Raw genomic sequence first — 25,059 nt, 5'->3', positions numbered from 1 at the left:
CGATCACCTCTTGTGTTCTCTCCCCGGAGGGGGTCATTATCACGTTCAGCAGGCGCCTGATGTTCGCGGTCAGCTGTCTACCTTTGACAAAGCCCGTCTGGTCCTCTGTGACCACCTCAGGTACACAGTCTTCTAGCCTTTTGGCTAGGATTTTGGCCAGTATTTTGGCGTCTGCATTCAGCAGAGATATGGGTCTGTATGACCCACATTCCGTTGGGTCTTTGTCTTTCTTAGGTATCAGCGAGATTGAGGCCTGTGCTAACGTGGGTGGCAACGTGCCCCTAGCTAGCGAGTCTGTGAACATCTCCCGCATGTGCGGGGCCAGCGCTGTCGCAAATTTTTTGTAGAAGTCCGCCGGGAATCCGTCCGGTCCCGGCGCCTTCCCCGCCTGCATGGAGCTAATGCTGTCCATGATCTCTCCCAGTGCTAGTGGTGCTTCCAGATCCCGTTAAGAAAGTCTTTCTGACCTTTCCGATAGCGCCTGCCTCCTCATTTCCTCCCACAGTCCAAAGATGTGCGGGTTAGGTGGATTGGCCATGCTATATTGCCCGTAGTGTCCTAAAAAAGTAAGGTTAAGGGGGGGGTTATTGGGTTACGGGTATAGGGTGGATACGTGGGTTTGAGTAGGGTGATCATGGCTCGGCACAACATTGAGGGCCGAAGGGCCTGTTCTGTGCTGTACTGTTCTATGTTCTATGTTCTACCACTGACGTCAAGCTCACAGGTCTATAATTCCCTGGATTATCCCTGCTACTCTTCTTAAACAAGGGGACAACATTAGCAATTCTCCAGTCCTCCGGGACCTCACTCGTGCTCAAAGATGCTGCAAAGATATCTGTTAAGACCCCAGCTATTTCATCCCTTGCTTCCCTCAGTAACCTGGGATAGATCCCATCCGGACCTGGGGACTTGTCCACCTTAATGCCTTTTAGAATACCCAAAACTTCCCCCTTCCTTATGCCGACTTGACCTAGAGTATTTAAACATCCATCCCTAGCCTCAACATCCGTCTTGTCTCTCTTCTTTGTGAATACCGATGCAAAGTATTCATTAAGAATCTCACCCATTTCCTCTGACTCCACGCATAAATTCCCTCTTTTGTCTTTGAGTGGGCCAATCCTTTCTCTAGTTACCCTCTTGCTCCTTATATACGAATAAAAGGCTTTGGGATTTTCCTTAACACTGTTAGCCAAAGATATTTCATGACCCCTTTTAGCCCTCTTTATTGCACGTTTGAGATTTGTCCTACTTTCCCGATATTCCTCCAAAGCTTCATCAGTTTTAAGTCGCCTAGATCTTATGTATGCTTCCTTTTTCATTTTAGCTAGTCTCACAATTCCACCCGTCATCCATGGTTCCCTAATCTTGCCATTTCTATCCCTCATTTTCACAGGGACATGTCTGTCCTGCACTCTAATCAACCTTTCCTTAAGAGACTCCCACATTTCAAATGTGGATTTACCCTTAAACAGCTGCTCCCAATCCACATTCCCTTGCTCCTGCCGAATTTTGTTATACTTGGCCTTTCCCCAATTTAGCACTCTTCCTGAAGGATCACTCTCGCCTTTGTCCATGAGTATTCTAAAACTTATGGAATTGTGATCGCTATTCCCAAAGTAATCGCTGACTGAAACGTCAACCACCTGGCCGGGATCATTCCCCAATACCAGGTCCAGTATGGCCCCTTCCCAAGTTGGACTATTTACATACTGCTCTAAAAAACTCTCCTGGATGCTCCTTACAAATTCTGCTCCATCTACACCTCCAACACTACACTACAACACTACATCCCATTGAATGTTGGGGAAGTTAAAATCTCCCATCACGACCACCCTATTGCTCCTACATTTTTCTATAATCTGTCTACATATTTGTACCTATACTTCACGCTCGCTTTTGGGAGGCCTGTAGTAAAGTCCCAACAATGTTACTGCACACTTCCTATTTCTTAGCTCTACCCATATTGCCTCAGTGCTCGAATCCTCCATTGGGCTCTCCTTAATCACAGCTATGATATCATCTCTGACCAGTAATGCAACTCCTCCACCCCTTTTACCTCCCTCTCTATCCCTCCTGAAGCATCTATACCCTGGGATATTTAGTTGCCAGTCTTGCCCTTCCCTCAACCAAGTCTCAGTAATACCAATAACATCATATTCCCAGGTACTAATCCAAGCCCTAAATTCATCTGCCTTACCTGCTACACTTCTCGCATTAAAACAAATGCACCTCAGACCATCTGTCCCTTTGCGTTCATCATAACTTCCCTGTCTACTGTCTACTCTTCCCCTTAGTCACATTGAGTTTATTATCTAGTACCTTACTGGCTTTAGTTGCTGCCTCTCTACTGACCTCTAACTTCCTAATCTGGTTACCATCCCCCTGCCACATTAGTTTAAAACCTCCCCAACAGTGTTAGCAAAAGCACCCCCTAGGACATTGGTTCCAGTCCTGCCCAGATGTAGACCATCCGATTTGTAATGGTCCCACCACCCCCAGAACCGGTTCCAATGTCCCAAAAATCTGAACCACTCCCTCTTGCACCATCTCTCAAGCCATGTATTCATTCTGACTATTCTTGAATTTCTACTCTGACTGTCTCGTGGCACTGGTAGCAATCCTGAGATTACTACCTTTGAGGTCCTACTTTTTAACTTATCTCCTAACTCCCTAAGTTCTGATTGTAGTACCTCATCCCGTTTTTTACCTATATCGTTGGTGCCTATATGCACCACGACAACTGGCTGTTCACCCTCCCCCTTCAGTATGTCCTGCAGCCGATCTGAGACATCCCTGACCTGTGCACCCGGGAGGCAACATACCATTCGGGAGTCTCGTTTTCGACCACAGAAACGCCTGTCTACTCCCCTCACGATTGAATACCCTATGACTATAGCCCTGCCAGTCTTTTTCCCACCCTTCTGTGCAGCAGATCCAGCCACGGTGCCATTAGCCTGGCTACTACTGTCTTCCCCTGCTGAGTCATCTCCCCCGACAGTATCCAAAACGGTATACCGGTTTTGGAGGGAGATGACCGCAGGGGACACCTGCACTGCCTTCCTGCTCTTTCTCTGCCTTTTGGTCACCCATTCCCTGTCTCCCTCACCAATTCTAATCTGCGGTGTGACCAACTCACTGAACATGCTATCCATGACCTCCTCAGCATCGCAGATGCTCCAAAGTGAGTCCATCCGCAGCTCCAGAGCCATCATGCGGTCTAACAGGAGCTGCAGCTGGACACACTTCCCGCACATGAAGGTGTCAGGGGCATGTAGGCTTGGAGCCAGGTCTCCTGGGGCCATATTTGGGGTGTCAGACCTGTCGGAGATGCGTTAGCCTTCCCCTTGATGATTGCTCACAGGCAGGTTCTGTTGGGGTGGAGTTCAGCTTCTCTATCCTGTGCTTCAGCCTGGCTGGGGAACCTAATGGAGTTCTTATCGCTGCAGAAGGTGAAATTTCCCCTAAGGGGTTGGTGGGGGGGGGGGAGCAGATTATGGGTTCCATAGGGTTGGGGTTTGTTCATTTTAAATTTTGGAGAGCTGGTTACTGTTGACTGTTAAGGGGAGGGAATGTGGTCTTGTGTGGGGGTTTTAATATGGTGGGTATGTTTTTTGTTGTCGTAAAATGTAAAATGGTGAACATTGGAATAAAAATATTTTTAAAACTCCAGAGTCCTGCTCTGCATGAGTGAGGACAGGGGATAGTAATGATGCCAACTCCTTAGCCATCTTGTTCCTCTCTCTAGCATGACAGAGCGAATGTTGAAAAGGTAAGTGGAAATGTTAAAAACTTATAAACATAGTGCAGGTGTTGCAAGATGGGGAAGAAATAAAATGGAATGAAGATAGGACGTTATGAAGATAATGGGAAACATGTATGTGAGGAAGAAGCACTGGAATTTGATGCACGTACAAGAGGTAGACTGTGAAAAGAGATCAGTGGCAGGAATATCGTCAGGTGCTGTTGAGAAAATGGAAAGGTAAAGAGCTGTACTCAACATGTTGCTCTTAACTGATCATCGAACCTCTTTCTGCAATGAACTCAGGTCCTGGAGGTGAAGCTGAGGGAACTGACCCTTTCAGCCTCCTATATTCTTGTCAGCTTCATTGTAATTTGGGCAACACTTTTCTGGCTTCTGGGTAATAGTTGCTCCTTCATTGGTTAATTTCCTCCACTAGGGTTTCCAAGCAAGCAGCAGAAAAGAGACAAAATCCTTCGACTCATCTCTGAAGGTAATATGTGTTCAAAGAGTTGTCCAATTAAAAATCCAAGCAAAGAACGTAACCTTGCTTTAAGAGATGCATTCCTACTTTTAGTAGGCCCTGGAACTCAAATTAGAAATTGTGTACGTCATGTGGATGGGATACTCATACTAAAATGTGACTAAGAAATAAAAGTTTTCTGTGCCTCATATCGAAAACATCATGGAGATTTACTACTCGTCTGAATCGTGACCCAAATTAAAACGATTGTTTAATATTTTCTAATGTAAGATGCGGGCTGGTATTTGGGTGTATGAGACCAAATTAAATCACATTCTGCAATATGATACTCTATAAGAACAAATTCTACTTTACCCACTGCCATTTACAATAGAAAAACTAATAGCTAAACTAGTAAATCCGGACATGAAAATGTAGATTATATTTGGTTTAGAAAAAGAATGCTATGATTATCAATTAGCAGATCTAATTGGATGAGGCAGTGAGACATTCATGTGTTACATAGGCTGCATTCCTTGAATTCCCATATTAAAGTAATGGCAATAACGATTATTACACCATATTTTTCATGGGAATGAAAAAAGAATTTGGCTGCCTGTGGTTTTTATTAGTCAACAGCCCTCTGTTTCAGACAGGTTGTAACATTTATTATCACTATAACTAGCACTTATATATGTTGCCACAATATAGCATCAAAACATTCCTGATAATCTGACAAAAATATCCCATAAATAGATCCAAAATAACATTTACATCAAAAATCTGAAATAGAATTTTAAAAATGCCTGTGGTTTCAGATAAGCCAAGGTTCAGTAGTGTGATAGTGTTAAGGAATAAAAAGCCTGATATTCATCTTCTAATTAAAACTTGGAGAAATGCCCATGTTTCAACATAATTAAGAAAGTAGGAATGAACTTGAGGGAACAGTTTCTACAATGTCTAAGAGATTTTGTTAGTCACAATGAAAATCTAACAGCCAATCATGGCAAATGTTTTTCAAGTAGCTAATGTTTCAATTAACAGATATAAATATTAAGAAGTATATTAATCCAGCCTATGGCATATTCAATTTAGGCGTAAATTACCATTGATATGAGGCTGATTAACAGCAAAGCCTGGCAAATGCTGTTAATTTCTGTACTGGAGTAACACAAGCATATTGAAAACAACGACATGATAGCTCCCAAGTTTGCTAAGGAGACAGCAAGCATAGCAATATGTCACTGGCAAAGTGCGCTTGATCTCAAGCATTTAGAGGATTGCACATTTTTAAGAAGTACATAAAGGTAAGAAGTCAACATTACTGTAATTTCCACTATAGTTCTCTTCACTCCGCATTCTGTTTACACTGGAGCTTCCACCAAAGTAGAAGTGGGAATCAGGGATATCTACATATATATGAATACATAGACCAAAGTAAAGAAAGCTACCAGTTATTAAAAGTGCTGCCCTGACACCAGAAAATGCTATCTAAGGTACCAAATGAAAAGATCAGTTGAATCATGCATAGATGGTTAATGTCATAATGGGAAAGAGGAGGTTAGGATTTTCCATGGGTCAAATTGTCTAAATTTCCACTTCTCTCAGCGTTTAAAGGTGAAACTCAGACATGACAGCGGGAAGCACAGCATGGAAGGGGTTAGATTCCATTGTATAAAACTTACTTCTTATTACTGGTTTATTTAAGGTGGGGAGTTTGAAAGATGCTGCAACAACACTGAATAGAGGAGAGTGTAGAACTATTGCCTTATGCCATATTAACATTGGATAAATCAAATTTCCAAGGAGCCAGTCCAGAAGCACATATTGATAGAAAATAAATTACATTACAATTTCCAAATTAATGCACATAGCATAAGAACACAAGAATAGGAGCAGGAATAAGATATTCGGCTCTTCGCGTCTAATCTGCGATAATACAATTACAGCTGAACCCTCCCTCAATTCCGCCCTCCCACACTGTCCCCATCCCTTAATTCCCTGAGTACTCAAAACTTATTGATTGATCTTTGTCTTGGAAATGTTCAATGACTGAGAATCCACAACTCTATAATGTACCATTGACATTCTTCAGAGCACAAGAAGACTGCAATTGGCCTTCAGTCACACCCAATCAGCATCACATACCTTAGTATCCACCACCACCCTCATTGAAACCAACCACATTTGCATACATATATTCTATAGGAGTGGCACAGCATTAAGGACAAGGAAGTATAGTATGGGTAAAAGCTTATTTATCCATAGTCGACAAGAGTTAGCAGATATAATGGTTGCTCAGAACTACCTGGTACCCAGGAAGGTCCAGTATACTGGGTTTTAAGAGAAATTCATCCTGGCAGTTTAGTTTCAACAACACACAAGTTATTTCAGGAGCAGCACTTACCTCTGTGTACTTTGCATTGAAAGGTGTCTAGCTAGTGGGAGGAGTTCATGCTTTGCAACCTCCCATATGAGTCATGTCATGCAACACCGGTTTATCATCATTGCAAACTGCTGGTGAGCATGTTGCATTATTAGTGCAATCTGCATTGTAGACTTCACTTCATAATAATCTTTATTGTCACAAGTAGGCTTACATTAACACTGCAATGAGGTTACTGTGAAAAGCCCCTTAAGCAGACCACAGAATACTTTTTTGTTACCATGAATGTTCTCACTGCTGCTCTGGAATCTTTGAGGACTAAATTTCCAAGTTGCAATTGGGGAACAGCAATAAGTAACCAAAACAGAGAGATTCCGAGATCTCAAATCATCATATTTATAATGATGTGGAGATGCCGGCTTTGGACTGGGGTGAGCACAGTAAGAAGTCTTACAGCACCAGGTTAAAGTCCAACATGTTTGTTTCAAACACTAGCTTTTGGAGCACTGCTCCTTCCTCAGGTGAGGAAGGAGCAGTGCTCCGAAAGCTAGTGCTTGAAACAAACATGTTGGACTTTAACCTGTGTTGTAATACTTCTAACTGTGATCATATTTATGTGCAAATGCAGATCAGTGAGCATCATGAGGAGATCCCCTCCACCTATGGCTGAAGTAAAACATTGTGTGGGACAAAGTAGTTGAAGTCAGTTGCAACTTTTATCAGTAGCAATTCTGCACAAAAATGGAAATAACCATTGCCACTAAAACAATGAGCCTGCAGCAACCAAAGCAATGGAAAAACCTGGTGCCAGTGCAGGTCCATCAGAGATACAAAAAAGCAACCCGAATTTCCATAGCATTTGTGACTGTATATATGAAAAATATACACATCACAAATAGATGCAACCAAAAGGTGCTGGACCCAGGAAGGAAGATAATGGAAGGGGACACCAAAATCTTGGTTGAAGAAATGGACTTGAGAAAGTTTTCAACGGTTGAGAGATGGAGAAACAGAAATTTTTAGCAAGGCAGTTCTGTAGCGTATGTGCATTGTGACTAAAAGGTCAATGACCAAGGATGGCAAGATACACAGAATTACAGAATTGTTACGGTGCAGAAGGAAGCCATTCGGCCCATTGTGTCTGCACCGGCTCTCCAAACGAGCATCATGGCTTAGTGCTATTCCCCTGCCTTTTTCCCATATCCCTGAACATTGTTTTATTCAAATCATCATCTAATGTCCTCTTGAATGTCTCGATCGAACCTGCCTCCAGCACACTCCCAGGCAGTGCATTCCAGATCCAAACCATTCATTGTGTGAAAAATGTGTTCTCACATCACACTTGTTTCTTTTGCAAATCATTTTACATCTGTGCTCTTTCGTTCTTGACCCTTCTATTAGTGGGAACAGTTTCTCCCTGTCTTACTCTGTCCATCCCCCTGATGATTTTGAACATCTCTATCAAATCTCCTTCTCTCTGAGGAGAACAGTCACAACCTCTCCAAATTATCCTCATAACTGACGTTTCTCATTCCTGGAACCATTCTTGTAAACCTCCTGCACTCTCTCCAATGCAGCTTTGGGGCAGCAGGGTAGCATGGTGGTTAGCATAAATGCTTCACAGCTCCAAGGTCTCAGGTTCGATTCCCGTCTGGGTCACTGTCTGTGTGGAGTCTGCACGTCCTCCCCCTGTGTGCGTGGGTTTCCTCCGGGTGCTCCGGTTTCCTCCCACAGTCCAAAGATGTGCGGGTTAGGTGGATTGGCCATGCTAAATTGCCCGTAGTGTCCTAATAAAAGTAAGGTTCAGGGGGAGGGGGTTGTTGGGTTATGGGTATAGGGTGGATACGTGGGTTTGAGTAGGGTGATCATGGCTCGGCACAACATTGAGGGCCGAAGGGCCTGTTCTGTGCTGTACTGTTCTATGTTCTATGTTCTAATGCCTTCACATCCTTCCTATAGTGTGGTACCCAGAACTGAAATCACTTCCTTCAATATATCTGGTTGCATCTGATCCAGCCCCAGTGCCTTGTTAACTTACAGTACTGACAGTCTAAGGTCTAACTAGTATCTTGTATAAGTTCAGCATAACATCCTTGCTCTTGTACTCTATGCACCTATTAATAAAGCCCAGAATATTATATGCTTTATTAACTGGTCTCTCCGCCTTTCTTGCCACCTTCAATGATCTATGCACATGTACACCCATCTCTCTGCTTCTGCAGTTTTAAAGAATTTTTGTCCCTCATTTTATATTGTTTCTTCGTGTTCTTCCTACTAAAATGGATCGCCGCACACTTCTCTGCGTTAAACTTCATCTGCCAGGGCAGCATGGTAGCGCAGGGGTTAGCTCTGTTGCCTCAAGGCGCCAAGGTCCCAGGTTCGAACCTGGCTCTGGGTCACTGTCTGCGTGGAGTTTGCACATTCTCCCCATGTTTGCATGGGTTTCACCCCCACAACCCAAAGAAGTGCTGGTTAGGTGGATTGGCCATGCTAAATTGCCCCTTAATTGGAAAAATGAATTTGGTACTCTAAATTTATTTTTAAAAACTTCATCTGCCATCTATCTGCCCACTCCACCAACTTGTCCATGTCCACTGTCCTCTCCACCATTTACAATACTTCCAAATTGTGTGTCAACTGCAACATTTTAAATTGTCCCCTGCACACCAAGATCTAGATTATTAATATTTCAGGAAAAACAAGGGTCACAATCCTAACCCCCAGGGAGCACCACTACAAACCTTCCTCCAGCCTGAAAAATATCCATTGACCATTACTCTCTGCTCCCTATTATTCAGCCAATTTTGTGTCCTCATTGCTACTGTCCCTTTTGCTCATGAGCTATAACTGTTCTCACAAGTCTGTCATGTGGCACTGAATGAAATGCAGTTTGAAAACACCTGTATACCACATCGACGGCATTACCCATATCTATGTTTTCTGTCCCTCATCAAAAAACACCAGCAAGTTCACGATTTCTCCTTTAGAAATCCATGCTGGCTCTTCCTAATCAATCCACATTTTTCCATGTGACTACTAATTCTATCCTAAATAATTGTTTCTAGAAGCTTACCCACCACTGATACTAAACTGACTGGTCTGTAATTGCTGGGACTTTCTTTACAGCTTTTTTGAAGAAGGGTATAAGGTTTGCAACTCTTCAGTCCTCTGGCACCTTCCCTGAGTCCAGAGAAGACTTGAAGATTCTGGCCAGCACCCCTGCAATTTCCCTTCTCATTCCCTTCAATATCCTTGGATGCATCTTATCCAGTCCCGGTGCCTTGTGAACTTTCAGTATTGACAGTCTATTTAACACTTCCTTCTTATCAATTTTGAACATTTTTAGGGAGAGAATTTCCTCATCTGTTACCATGTCATGGGTAGCATCCACCTCCTTGGTAAAGATGGATGCAAAGTATTCATTTAATGCCTGAGCCACTGCCCACTGCCTCCATGTGTAAATTTCGATTTAGATTCTTATAGGTTCTAATCTTCATTTTACCACTCTTTTATTATTTATGTGCCAATAGAAGACTTTGGGATTCATCTTTGTGTTGACTGCCAGTCTTTTCTCATAATCCTTCCTCGTTTCTCTAATGTGCTTTTTCACCACCACTCTGAACCTCCTGCATTTCCCTTGGTTCAACTGTATTTTCTATTTTACACCTATCATAAGTAGACTTTTTCTTCCTTGTCTTAATTTTTTCATCCAGAAAGCTCTGGATTTGTTTACCCTCCATTTATCTTTGAAGGGAATATACCTTGACTGTGTCTGGACCATTTCTGTTTGAAGGTGGCCCATTGTTCAGCTACCGTCCCCCCCCCCCCCCCCCCCACCCCCACCCCCCCACACACACCTCGCTCAACCTTCCGTTCCAGTCTAACTGGTTCAGTTCCGTTCTTGCTCCTTTGAAGTCGGCTCTCCCCCAATTAATTATTTTTACTCTGTATTGCCTATTTTTTTTATCATCATCCTAAACCTCTCTGTCCCTGTCTCCTCAATGTTCCCGTACTGACACTTGATCTATTTGGTCCACCTCATTTCTATGAACCAGGTCCAGCAGTGCATCATTTCTTGCTGGAGTGGACACATAGCTGCTGTAGAAAATTTTCCAGAATACAATCTAGGAACTTTTGCTCTTCTCTGACCTTTACACTACCACTGTCCCAGTTTACATTTGGGTAATTAAAGTCCCTTTAAACTACTCTTTAATGTTTGCATCTTTGCATCTCCCTGTAACACAATCCTGGAGTTTGTGGAATGGGATATTAAGGAGGAGATGCAATGCAATCTATTTAAAGGGAAGGATACATTTTTTGAATGTAATGCAATGCCAAAAGTGTGTTAGAGGTAATGGCCAGGGTGGAGACAGTTGATTGGTAAGCGTGACTTATTGCAAGAGAGAATGTGTGCAGCATAGATTTGAAATAATTGAAATTAATGAAGGATAAGAGAACAATAAGGGGGAACATTGGAGTGATTAAGCTTGGAGGTGACAAAGGCATGCCCATAAATTTCAGTGGCAGAAGATTTGAGGGGGGTGAATGCTGGCCATCTTGGGGAGATGAAAGGAAGCAATCTTGTTCGATGTATCATCCACACGATAGCACCTCCAAAAATGCAGCATTCCCTCAGTTTTGCACAAAGTCACATACATTGCAAATACACAAAACCAGCATTGCATAACCGAATAAAATTAACTTTAATTTATGTTGTCTTCAGTCATCATATAACTGTGCAGCAAATGAAGAGTCATTGTCAAAAAGCGAAACAAGACCATTCTTGATATGTCCCCTTTGATTCCTCAACGATACCTGTGGCATTCATGTTAAAGGCAGTTACAACATTCACTGTCCTCGGCAATGAATATCAGTAGACTGTCACCGCAAATCGGTGCGAACTTGGTAGCAGACCTCACTGAGACTCCCTTGGTCGGGAAATTGTGCGACATTTTTGAAGACTTTAAACTTTTGGTGGCTGTGCGAAAAAATAAACTTAAGACCAACTTTATCAATGAACATTGCCAAAGAAAGGAATCGGCCACCTGCTGCAAAGCGGCAAAGCAGCTCAATACCAGAATTTCTTTGTTCTAACTGTGCTTGCTAACAATACAGCCTTTTGACGATTATGTTGGGCAAACTTCTACATGAGCAAATAAAGCATGTGCATCAACAATATTAGATAACCCCGGTGACTGAGAAACCTCTTGCCGCAGTTGGTAAAATCTTTTCAACAACTGCTTACTGCATCTTTTGAAGGGGGAAAACCCTCACGGACTCGAACTTTATGAGCAAGACCCCACATTTAAAAACGATGGAGACAAGTTGCACACTTATTCAAAGAACACAATAAACTAATGACTAGATTTGATTTTAACTGGAGCAAAAGGTCTTCGTTGCAAGTGAGAATGATTTGACGGGGCTGTCAATGTTAAGGGATGTTTTTTGTGTCCCTTGGGCTAAAGTGAAATAAGTTGAATGAGTCTTTGGGAAAGCACCCGCACTGAGACACTTGGCTGTATTTAGGATGCAGAAGGGCTTTAAAGCCACGCTAACGGTGTGCCTTTGGAAGTTGTACTGTTAGTGTTGAGTGCGGGCGGGGGGTTCCTTTTTTTAAATCCTTTGTCTGCTGGCCCTTGATTGATGGCAGAGCTGGCGGCGCCGAGAGGGTTAATCCGATGACTCGATACCGAACGTTCTCTATTCGCTTGGCAACCGCTGACCCGTGCCTAGCAACGGTCAGACTAGGCGAAAGCCGATTGGTCAGTGGGTGCTGTGGGTGACGTCACCGCTCGCGGCCGGAGTGACGGCCCGCCCGGGGGGGGAGGAGGAGGAGGACACAAAGTGGAGCGAAGCGAAGCGGCGCGGGGATGGAGGAGCTGAGCGCTGTTGGAGAGCAAGTTTTCGCTGCGGAATGCATTCTGAGGAAAAGACTGAGAAAGGTTGGTGCGGGGACCCCGGGGGAAGGGGGGGATTTGAAAATTGCACTTTTTGCCAACCTGGGCTGACGAGGAGGCAGCGGCTTTTCATTCGGGGGTGAAGACTGATTTATTGTTGTTTGTTTTTTTTGCGCAGGGGAAGCTGGAGTACTTGGTGAAGTGGAGAGGATGGTCCTCCAAGTGAGTGGCATCAGGTTTAACAATACAGCAACAGCAGCAGCAGCGTGCTCCCAACTCCAGCAACGAGCTGGCCTCCGAGCTTCCTCCTTTGTTTCCCCCCCCCCCCTTTTCCCCCTGCATCTTATTTCTTCTCGTCACTTCCATTTAAAAATAAACGTGCTGTGTGTTCTCTTTCCCCATATTTGTTTTATTTACAACCCTATAATTACACCTATTTTGCTCTCTTTCCACCTTTTGATCTTTAATTGTTGATTTGTTTTATCTTTTGTTTAACATCTCTGGAATCCTTTAAGTGAGCTAATTCCCTCTAATACATTATTCTCTTGCCATATCTTGCTCTGGTATTTAAAACTTCGTTTTGTAACTTTTTCAATTTGTTTTTCTGCTTACATTCTGATTTTTTTTGTTGATTGGTAATACCTTTTTTATTTGTAAAAATGCTTTAAATATTTTGTAACGTTTCCCTTATTTTTTTCATCTCTCGATGCATGTTTTCTTTAAACACTTCAGAGCAATATATTTACATATTTCCAAAGATGTTTGTGGTTATGTGACATTTGCAAAATGAAGACAGTAATTGTTTTAGATTCTAACATTTAGGGATTGTGGGTTTTATGGTTTCTGAATATTCGTTATTGTCCAAACGAAGTAGATTTTTTTTGTTTGTTTAGGATATAAAACTAAACATGCTGTGTTTTGTTGCATCTTAATAGCTTAATATTTACCTTCATTCAGTTCCTATATTTGTTTTAAGATTGTAGTTTTCTAAAATGCATTGTGATTGTGCACACCTCTCTTTGGGTGTCATAACTACTTTTAAAAAGAAGACCAAGTAGATAGCATGCTAATCTGCTTTTGTTTTGATATAATCAGGTGGTTTCACAATAACAAGCTGTTCCAATTCCACAGTTTACATACTCCATCTGCGCACCCCTCCCCCCTAAAAGTGCATCTGTTTTTCTGTATTTAAACCAAGACATGATATAATCCTTATTCTGTTTTATGTGAGCTACTGGAGTTTAGTTTTTATGTGCTGTAAGAGAAAGAAAACAATATATTTTGGCTTGAGCTTTTGCAAACTGTAACATACTTGGTTTGCCATCTTTTTGCTTGATGGCGAAGTTGGGGGGGGGCTCAGAAGTAAAATCATGTTAGAGGAGAGAGAAATGGAGTTGGGAAGTGGTATTGAAGGCACAAGAGCCTAGGTCTTTCTGCGACTGAGTGCACGAGAATGCTCTTTAACCATCTAAACCAAACTGAATAATAATAGCTTAGTTTTAGAACTAGTGCAAATCATTGTATTTTTGTTGCAAGGACAAGACTTTCAGCTTTAAGATGCAACAGATACAGAATCATGGCTGAAACATTCCACTTACCAACTAACCTGGGGCTACTTTCTACAAGCCACTTACCAATCTGCAAGAAACATTATCCCCTCATCTCCAATTCCTTGCAGTATATTTCTTTGCTCTTTTCCTAGCTGTGCATAATCCTTTGTGGCCTTTTACATTCCTTTCCCGCTCAAATGATCAGTTCACTATCTAAACCATAGAGACACTTTATTCGTGTTAGGCTCAGTCGCTTCTGCTTAGCAAATCTTGTTTTTGAGTGAGAAGTCACTTAAAACCCTACATTGTGGAAAGTTTTTTGAAGGTATTTGCTTTGGGGCTGTGTCTTTCTTTGAAGTTGTGAGATTTTACAGTACAACTATTTAAAAGCCTTGAAACATAATTAAATGGCACATTTGCAATCCATTCTATTAGTTTTAGTAATCTTGAGGTAGGAACTGGTTGACAAAAACCTAACGGACCTTTAATTTGTTCAGCATTGAACAAAAATGCAACATGATCTATTCTTTCCTCACTTCCCCAACCAAATTCAAAATATTTTAGGATTACGTTATTGTGCAAGGAACCTGAACAAACAAATTATAACAGTGGTGCACAACTGCAATTTAAAAAAATTGCATTAACTATGCACTACAATTCAAATAAAATATTCACCCTCTACTGTGACTTTCCAAATATATGTCTTTGTTGCCGGGGGGGGAGAGCATAAATTAGTTCCTTACACTCCTCTGTTATAATGTCCTTAATAGCATGGGTGCATTACCAAACTGATATTTAACATACTATTCACAAGGGACTGCATGGTGGCGCAGTGATTAGCACCGCTGCCTCACGGCGCCGAGGTCCCAGGTTCGATCTGGCTCTGGGTCACTGTCCGTGTGGAGGTTGCACATTCTCCCTGTGTTTGCGTGGGTTTTGCCCCCACAACCCAAAGATGTGCAGGCTAGGTGGATTGACTGCATTAAATTACCCCTTAATTGGAAAGAATGAATTGGTACTCTAAATTTTTTTTTTTTAAAAACATACTATTCACAAGTTTTTTTTATGTTTTGTGATAAGAATTGTATTTTTACTTAAACTGCTCCTGTGACTAGGAGATCTATGATACTTGCATATGCCAGTGAAACCATAGTTCAGTGCTTCCTTCATTTGAGCTGTGCAATGCGGTTGCTATTGTGCTTGGTTTGGCTGTTTTAAAAATATAGGGAATTGAAGGCAGATTGATACATTGACAGTTGATTGTCAGGGCTCACTGCCAAATTGGGGCCTGATGAGTCACGAGCTATTTATATTGTAAGTCCTCATTAGACATGTCATGCGAAAGGGCCTAACAGACACTTCAGATAATGACAAAAATTGAATTTTAATCTTCGAGGGAAGTGCAAAGATCTTTAAGAAAAAATTATTCAGGAATTGTTAGGTATTCTTAATTCTTTGAACAGAAACCGTGCACCAATCGGTCTGGTTGAGCAATACCACGAGGCAGTAGTTGACCAGAATGTGGTGAAGAATAATGGCAACAGTGTGGGTTCCCACTAAAGCTGAGGTCATTCCAGGGGCCCACAACTTTGCCATGCTCCATTGTGACTTCATGGCATAAACTATGATTAGCAACACTTGGACCATGAGGATGATACATGGAAAGAGAGAGAGAGAACACACAGCTGTACTAATCCACATACTTATTGAATCCACATAATTCACATAAATGCTTCACAGCTCCAGGGTCCCAGGTTCGATTCCCGGCTGGGTCACTGTCTGTGTGGAGTCTGCACGTCCTCCCCGTGTGTGCGTGGGTTTCCTCCGGGTGCTCCGGTTTCCTCCCACAGTCCAAAGATGTGCGGGTTAGGTGGATTGGCCATGCTAAATTGCCCGTAGTATCCTAAATAAGTAAGGTTAAGGGGGGGGGGGGGTTGTTGGGTTACGGGTATAGGGTGGATACGTGGGTTTGAGTAGGGTGATCATTGCTCGGCACAACATCGAGGGCCGAAGGGCCTGTTCTGTGCTGTACTGTTCTATCTATCTATGTACTTATTGTGGGAGGTTGTGGAGTAATCCAAGTTCTTCACTTTTTGCTACTAGCCAGAAAAAGTGCACTTGGATGTTGACTGTCGTGTTGTTTGCCCATATTATGAAAGTACATTGAATGGTGTTGTATTTACATGGTGAAGTTATTCATATGAAGTTGCAGCAGAAACAGGCCAAATGCACCTTTGGAGATCTGAGAGTCTGATTGCCCTACCCTTTTCCTGTACACTTCAGAAGTTTTCCTTTTCTTGGTTAAGTCATCTACCCTGGGCAGCACGGTAGCACAGTGGTTAGCACTGTTGCTTCACAGTGTCAGGGTCCCAGGTTCAATTCCCGGCTTGGGTCACTGTGCAGAGTCTGTACGTTCTACCTGTGTTGGCATGGGTTTCCTCCGGGTGCTCCGGTTTCCTCCCACAAGTCCCGAAAGATGTGCTGTTCGGTAATTTGAACATTCTGAATTCCTCCCTCTGTGTACCCAAGCAGGCGCTGGAATGTGGCGACTAGGGGCTTTTCACAATAACTTCATTGCAGTGATAATGTAAGCCTACTTGTGACAAAAGATGACTATTATTACAAGGAGAGGATCATCTTGCAGTTGATCACATACACCTTTCTTTGCTCTAAAAGAAAAATATCACATGTTTGAAATCTGAACTAAAATCAGAAAATGCTGGAGATCCTCAGCTGGTCTGGTGGCATCCATGTTGAGAGAAACCCTTAATGTTTCCAGTCATGATCATTCATCGGAACCCCATGATGAAAGGTCATGACCTGAAATGCTAACTCTGGGCAGGAATTTCTGGTTCTGCCTCTGTTGGGAATCATTGCAGGCAGGATGGAAAATTTGGTGGACAAGCCAAAGTTCTGTTGACTTTTGGCAGGACCAGAAAATCCCAGCCTTCTGTTTCTTTCTCCACAGATGCTGCCAGACCTGATGCACATTTCCAGCATTTTGTTTTTATTACCCATTTCTCTTGTTCACCAGTTCCGCTACCTTCGAGGCCAACGCAAGCCAGCGTTGTACTGCATCCATGGTTTGAAAAAAGTTTCAGAAACTTGTTATCCTTTTGAGTAGATACCACAGAAAGTCTGCATGCATTCCCAGGTACAAGAAAGTGTAATAGAGGGAAGTCCAGAATATTGGCCCCTATGGAATCGACTGAACATCATTATGAATAGGTGCTGCAGCCCACATAAATTCCATTTTTAGGTGAACAAGAGTCCAAACAACAGGCTTGTACGCACACTGTTTTTGGTTTAAGTGCACTGCTGAATTTTGAGGATTTTGTTTGTTTTTGGGATCAGACGATAACCAGAGGCTTGAAAAGGTGGAGGCAGAAATATCCCACAGAATTATTTGAAAAAGAACAGTGGAATTCTCCCAGCGCTTCATCCCTTAGCCAGTGCCTTCAAAACAAATCGCCTGGTGCTATTTATAAGACCTTGTGTGCAAAATGATGTGTGTTTGTCAATACTGACAACCCTGCAGAAGTAATTGATTGGCTGTGAAGTGCTTTGGGAAATGAAAGGTGGTTACAAACAACTTTACAATGATAAAACTTTCATGTGCCACAATAGGTTTGCCTGTTTGTGTTTCTCCTCTCAGCAAGTTTGGACGTTGCTTGTGCCATCAGTGTACAATTGATAGGCAGGTCACCTCAGCCTGTTTGTTCTCTTGTACCTATCTGAGAATAATTTTTGAGTGCTGACACCTGGGAAAGTAAACTGCACAGTGCAATTATGTATATTTTCTAAATCATTATGGTAGAGAAATACATGAGTGCATCTACATTTTTAAGTTATAATTTTTCTTTATATATTTTTTAACCTTTTCATTCTCATTCCATTTGCTTTTCTTGTCACTTTGCCCTAGTTGTTCTTCCTCTTTTTGCTTTTGTTCTAGCTTCCTTATTTTCTATTCTGTTTCACTGGCTTGCTTGTTTCTGCTTCCTAACTCTCTGACACTCAACCTTCGCTCCAGCTTTAATCTGCTGTTTTTTTTCCTTACCCAGACTGGTGCAGTGCTGAAGGTTACTTTGTTGCATATTCCTGAAGCCTCCTTCTTCACCTTTCATTCCATTCCAACAAAGCAGGAAAGAAAACCAATTTTCCCCCCACACACACTAAAGCAGTCACCTCATCAGGCCTGCCTGGCTTACCGCATCTCTAAATAGTTGCTGGTATAGCTCTGCAGGGGAAAAAAACAGAGGTTTCAGTTGGGCAATTGTAATGGATGCGAAGAATAACCCCAAGGTCCTAGTGCCTGTAGTTTATTTAAAGAGCAGGCAGCAGAATGATGTTGCATTCCATTAAGATATTTTAAAGTGATTGTAAATAAGAGTGCTTTCTCAGTAAACCTGTACGTATAATTCATAGATTTAACATTGCAATATAAATGGTAAATCATATTGAGGCATCTTTATTTTCCAGTGCATCTGTGCCAATCATTATTGGTTAATCTTTAATTTTTCATATTCAAGCTTTCTGCATTTTCCAGTTTTTTTTCCCAAACTGCATTCTTTTCACAACAGAAGGAAAGAAAGTCTTGCATTTGTATTTTTTTAAAAATAAATTTAGATTATCCAATTATTTTTTCCAATTAAGGGGGCAATTTAGTGTGGCCAATCCACCTACTCTGCACATTTTTAGGTTGTGGGGGGCGAAACCCACGCTGACACGGGGAGAATGTGCAAACTCCACACGGACAGTGACCCAGAGCCGGGGTTGAACCTGGGACCTCAGCGCCGTGAGGCAGATGTGCTAACCACTAGGCCACCGTGCTGCCCCTCTTGCATTTGTATTGCACGTTTTACAACCTCAATGTCACGAAGCATTCAAAATACATTTCGAGCTGTAGTCACTGTTGTCGTGTTTAGGAGCCTGTTTAGCCCAGTTGGCTGGACAGCTGGTTCGAGATGCACAGTGAGGCCAGCAGAGCAGGTTCAATTCCTGCAGCAGCTGAGGCTATTCATGAAGGCCTTCTCAACCACCAGGCACCTCTCCCCCTCAAAGGGGAAAGCAGCCAGTGGCCATCTGGGACTTTACTTACTAATGTTTGAAATAGCATAAAAGTTCTCAGTCTGAGAAATGAGTGCCATTCAATATGAAGTGTCTTTTTGCTTTAAAGTTAACTTATTTAAAATCTGCATTATGTGTATATTTCAGTTTTCTTTGACCAGAATCTGGAATTAATCAAATGTCCTGAAAATCTCAATATTAAACTTTCATTAATTCTGCAAGCTTGACGACTGATGTCCACAGCCTTCATATCGTATTTGATCCTAGCTAAGCTTCTGAATCTCTACATTATGAAAATTGCCTATTTGCACTTTGTCATATCGTTTATGCTGACACCCGTGTGATGTCAAAACCATTCCTTCCTCCGTCACCTCCAGACTTGACTATTCTATGCCTCCCTAGCCAATCTCCTCCGTATCACCTGGTGCAGCACATATCATATTTCCCCCATTGTTTACCCATTGCCCATCCTTATTGATGTACACGGGATCCCAAATCTACAATTCCATATTTTAAGATTATCATCCCTGCCTTTAAATCTTCCCATGGCTCTGTCCCCCTTTATCCAAAAGCTCGGTGCCATAGCTCCTCAGGAGTCTCCATTCTTCTGACTTTAGCTTCGACTTTAGCTTCTATTTTATCCCTTCATTGGTGGTTGTGCCAATGGCCCTTGTGCCCCACATCCTGGCATTCTCTCCCTAAAGCTTTCATCCTCTCCATTTCTCTCCAGGAAGACTCCAGTTAAAACCCATCTTTTTGAACAATCTTTCGGTCTCCCTACCCTTCATAATCTCTTCTTGGTTCAGCTGTAATTTTTTTGCCCTTCTGTGAACTGCCAAGGGATGCTTTTATATGCTAAAGGCACTATGTGAGGTAACCTCTACCAACCAGAAGGACGAAGGCAGTAGTGTACCGGAATGCTACCACCTCCAAGGCACATACTATTTTGACTTGGAAATGTGCAGCTGTTTCTTCATTGTCACTGGGTCAAATCCCAACAATGCTGAGGGAGTGCCTTCGCCACAGGGACTGCAGCTGTTCAAGAAGGTGGTCCACCAGCACTTTTTCCAAAGCATTCAGGGAGGGATAATAAGTGCTGCCATTACCCACAACCTAAGACGGTTTTCTTATAAACTGTGATTGCACTAGTATTCATTCAGATTCTTCCATTGCTGCATTAAGATTTCACTTTGTGTTGATCGTAGTAACTTACCTGGGTTAACATGAGTAGTGAGCAACATAAATGCAGGAATTATTCTGCTGCACTGCATATTTTTAACCATAAAATTCCTGCTGGTCATTTTTGTGTACAAAAGCTGAAAAACGTTTTCCTACAATATTCTTCTGTTTGCTCTTTTAACAATTATGTTAAACCTTTAAATGGACTAATTCTTCAATTGATATTTTGGATAGAGGACCCACTAAACATTTGTGCACTATTATTAGAAGGCAATTTAGAACGGCAAATTAAAAATTCATTAGCACCTGTGATGAATGCCTTGTGTGAAAGTAATGTTTCAGATAATTTTCAATAATAACTTTCTGGTGCATACAAGTCTTAGTTGGCCTTGATGTACTGGTTACGTTTTAATTAACAAAACTGAGTTTACAGGAAAATGTTAGTTTGTTGGACACTGTTGTATCAATGGGCCATGTAAAGGCTGTGACACTTCGCTCAATGTAATTTTTCAGTTTCAGGAATAGACTCCAAATAGTGTCAGTCAATAATGAAACAGATTAAACATTTCTGTTTTTTAACATTAAAATAAAGCAAGGAATATTTAAAAGGAGAATAGTGTGATGTGGATTTGGCCAAGGTCTGTGTTTAGACAAGTTTGATTTAGTTCAAAAGTGTGTACAGCAAGTTTTCCATTCACACAGAGAGTAATTTTGAATTTCCATCTCGGGAAGATTTAAATGGTCGAGCTACCATGTTGACTCCAGTCACAACTTTGGCAATTTTAACTGTAGGCTGTAATCAAGTTTACAGGATGAGTTCAGCATCTCCACAGAATAAAGTACAACATCTACATTTTGCTTTGCCTTGTTAATAATATATTGTTTGTTTTTTGATAGACATAATAGCTGGGAGCCAGAAGAAAATATCCTTGATCCACGACTCCTGCTAGCTTTTCAAAGGAGGTAAGAATATTTGAATATCCACATTCTCCCCGTGTCTGCGTGGGTCTCACCCCCCACAACCCAAATTTAAAAAAAAAAGTTAGAATACCCAATTCATTTTTTTCCAATTGAGGGGCAATTTAGCGTGGCCAATTCACCTAGCCTGCACATCTTTGGGTTGTGGGGGCGAAACCCACTCAAACACAGGGAGAATGTGCAAACTCCACACGGACAGTGTCCCAGAGCCGGGATTGAACTTGGGACCTCGGCGTCGTGAGGCAGCAGGGCTAACCCACAACCCAAAGATGTGCAGGGTAGGTGAATTGGCCACGCTAAATTGCCCCTCCCTTAATTGGGAGGAAAAATATAATTGGGCACTTTAAATTTATTTAAAAAAATAATATTTGAATACCGCATTATTTTTTTTCTTAAAATCGTAGAATCTGTACAGTGCAGAAGGAAGCCTTTTGGCCTATCGAGTCTGCACTGACCTGTGGAAAGAGTACCCTACCTAGGCTCATATCTCGACTTTATCCCAGTAACCCCACCTAATCTTTTGGACACTAAGGAACAATTTAGCATGGCCAGTCCACCTGACCCGCGCATCTTTGGTCTGTGGGAGGAAACCAGAGTTCCCAGAGGAAACCCATGCAGACATGGGGAGAAAGTGCACTCAATATAGACATCACCCTAGGCTGGAATTGAACCGGGGTCCCAGCCGCTGTGAGGCAGCAGTGCTAACCATCATGCTGCCCTTTATTTTTGTAGGCAATTGGAAAAAGTCCTCTTGTTCTTTCTCCTTTTACCCCTTGTTTCTTGTTCCGTACCCCAGGCAAAAGGATGAGCCGGTCACCCGTACCTTTGCCAGTCCTGATGTTGACTCAAACACTTTGAAACTCAAAAGCTCAACTCCCCCTTCCAATCTTTAATTTAATTCCATTTCCCTCCACTTGGTTTCCCTGCTCCTCGACGGTGCAGCTGGGAGTGGGAATTCATTGCACCTTTTTAATTGTGTGTTTGAGCAACATGCTTGAATTTATTAATAGCTACGTGAATATTTGGTTCCATTGGGAGTAACAATGGAAACATTTTTTTTGTTGTTTGTTGCAGCCAACAAGAGAGAGAACTGCAGAATCGGAAACGAGGCAAGAGGCCCAGGGGCAGGCCGCGAAAACATGTGGTATGATTGATTTTTCTTCTGCTGTTGTCAGGCCAATGGTCAATAGCGTATTTTTTTTTCAATAGCGCTGGCGCTTAAATTGGCTCAAGTCAAATTACAAGAAAACTATTTCTGGAGTGCCACAGAGGAGCAGTGTTGTAAATTCAAATAATCTACTTTAATAAAGTAAGTTAACTGTACAAGTTAAATCAGTTAATTGTGCTAATAATGTGTAACGGCAACAAGTATCAATTTTTGATCCTGTCCTGATTTGTAAAGAGTATTATAAATATTTAATGACTAGTTCCCCAGAGTTTTAATTTTGGATGACTAGAACCTCCTGCTGTTGGTTGCATGGTAGTTCAGTTAGCAGTCAGCCACATCTCTCTTCAGTGGAATCATTTCATGTGGAAAATAACAATGACTCATTCATCTAAAAAGCAGGTTCTCTTGCATAGCAGACAGTATAACTCAATTTGTGCCCCTTTCTAATGAATAAGTTTTTTAAACTCTTTTTGATGTCCAGATATTTTGTGTAATGTAATGTATGTTTAAAGAACAAATTCCATTGTGATTGTTTGATCAACCATAGCAAACCCCAATGATGTGTTTGGAATGCTCACGTTGATTTATTTCCATTATTTTGGTCGTGAAATGACCAGACACATTGCAGCAAAGTGTGAAGTGATGCATTTTTTGGGAGGGATAATACAGAAACAGCATAACTCAGCTTTAGGCATGGTCCAGGAACTGAGATAACTGGTGTTTCACGTCCATAAATGTTTGACGGTAGCAGGATAAGTTTTAAAAACCTTTAATGAAATCAGCAGATGGGACCCTTGACTTTATAAATTGAGGCATACAGTGCCAAAGCAAGGAAGCTTCGCAAACCTTTTATGAATTACTGGCTAGGCTTCAAATGTCTGTGCTGGGGTGGCACAGTGGTTGGCACTGCTGCCTCATGGCATTGAGGTCCCAGATTCGATCCCGGCCCTGGGTCACTGTCTGTGTGGAGTTTGCATATTCTCCCCGTGTCTGCGTGGGTCAAAAGATGTGCATAGTAAGTGGATTGGCCATGACAAATTGCCCCTCAATTAGTAAAAACATAATTGGATACTCTAAATTTTGAAAAATAAATGCCTGTGCTGAATAATATTCTGGGCACTGCAATTTGGAAAGGATGTCAAGACCTTGGAGAAGTAGTAGAAATTATTTTTTACCAAGCTGATATTCGGGATAAGGAACTTAAGTTATATAGAAAGTGTAGAGCCAATAACCTCCTTCTCCTTTTAGAGCAGAAAAGGTTACAGCAGAGTTGTTCAAAATTGAGTGCTTTTGGTAGAGTAAGTAAGGATAAACTGTTTCAGCTGGCAAGAGGGTTGGTACCAAAGGTCACAGATTTAGGATAACTGCAAAAAGAACCAGAGAGGAGTTTAGATACTTTGACCTGAAATGTACTGCCAGACAGGGTGGTGGGCGAAGATTCAATCGGGAATTTGACATATGCTTGTAAAGGATGCATTTGCAGGGCTGCGGGATAAGAGCAGGAGAGTGGGACAAATCGGATAGCTCTCTTTTTTAAAAAAAAAAGAAGCTAACAGAAATGCTGCCCTATGTTCCATGATCAACTTTGTTTTAACTTTCAACACTTAGTGAGTGGAGAAATCTTGCCAAAGTGAGCAATGTCATTGTATGCAGTATATACCAACTCAAGGATAGATTTCATATAAGAAAATATATTTCTGTGGAAAATTATAGTTATGCACTCAGGGAATGGTGATGTTTGTAAATACACAATGGGCCACAATTTACTGCCAAAAGAAATCAAGGTGAGGTTAATGGTGCTCACTGTAACCTACGCACAAATCAAACAACAACTTCTGGTGAGAACAGACGCATGGTAAAGTGCGGAAATCCAGAAGTTGCTGTTCAAGATGCACCACTCTGTCATAAGCTGCGTGGGAACCTGTTCACGTATTGGTCAGCATGAGGTTCCTGTGCTTAGGTTGAGATACGGACTAGACAACGTCCCACAAAAAGTTAGGACTTGTTCACTTCAGTCGAGGATACCAATTTTGACTACATGCTAAGTCATGGGCCCAGCCTGGCACAGGAGATTTAGCGGCCCAGCCTAACGTCCATAGACTTGGCAGGACCAGACAAACCTGGCGGTGGGCGGGATGGTAAAATTCCACTCATAGTAACTGTCATATTTGCAGAGGCATTGAAAATTAGTGTGGAGTCCCATTCCTTCAACTTTTAATTAGAGATTTGATATATAAATTGCTTCCTGCTCTCTTAATCCACTTTTTTTCCCCCTCCCCCCGCTTTAATTTGACATTTGAGTTCACTCTTCTAACTTAGACTTCCTATTTTTAACTCTTCTGCTGTGTTAATAATTCTTCAAATCAGATTGGTATTGGAGAAGTACTGTTGCTAGCCCTGTTCACACTGTTCCCAGATGTCCTGGAGACTGACACACCATTTCAGTGGCCTTTAACAACAATGTGCCCTTCAAAATGTCATGGAAACTTACCTTGCAAGGGCTAGTCTAATGAACAGTGTCACCTGCCAGTTCCAGTAACATCTGGCCCTTTTGTCTTTACCGCCTGTACATAAAACATCGCCTGGGTCAAACTCTTTGGGTACAGTTGGATGGGGAGGATTTGAGGTCCAT

At 42.0% G+C, this 25,059-nt stretch overlaps 1 protein-coding gene across 1 annotated transcript in view; it reads left to right on the top strand.

The window, feature by feature from the left end:
- Window positions 1-12,404: 12,404 nt before the first annotated feature.
- cbx2 (chromobox homolog 2 (Drosophila Pc class)) overlaps window positions 12,405-25,059 on the top strand; it is a 30,238-nt gene continuing 17,583 nt past the window's right edge. The window contains exons 1-4 of the mRNA XM_038777118.1: window positions 12,405-12,530; window positions 12,664-12,707; window positions 21,179-21,244; window positions 22,334-22,403. Coding sequence (XP_038633046.1) covers window positions 12,459-12,530; window positions 12,664-12,707; window positions 21,179-21,244; window positions 22,334-22,403 — 252 coding nt within the window. The 5' untranslated portion in view covers window positions 12,405-12,458. The remainder of the gene's footprint in view (window positions 12,531-12,663; window positions 12,708-21,178; window positions 21,245-22,333; window positions 22,404-25,059) is intronic.

The sequence above is a fragment of the Scyliorhinus canicula genome, chromosome 18 (genome assembly GCF_902713615.1).
Source record: "Scyliorhinus canicula chromosome 18, sScyCan1.1, whole genome shotgun sequence".
NCBI lineage: Eukaryota > Metazoa > Chordata > Chondrichthyes > Carcharhiniformes > Scyliorhinidae > Scyliorhinus > Scyliorhinus canicula.
This window is presented reverse-complemented; position numbering and strand designations above follow the sequence as displayed.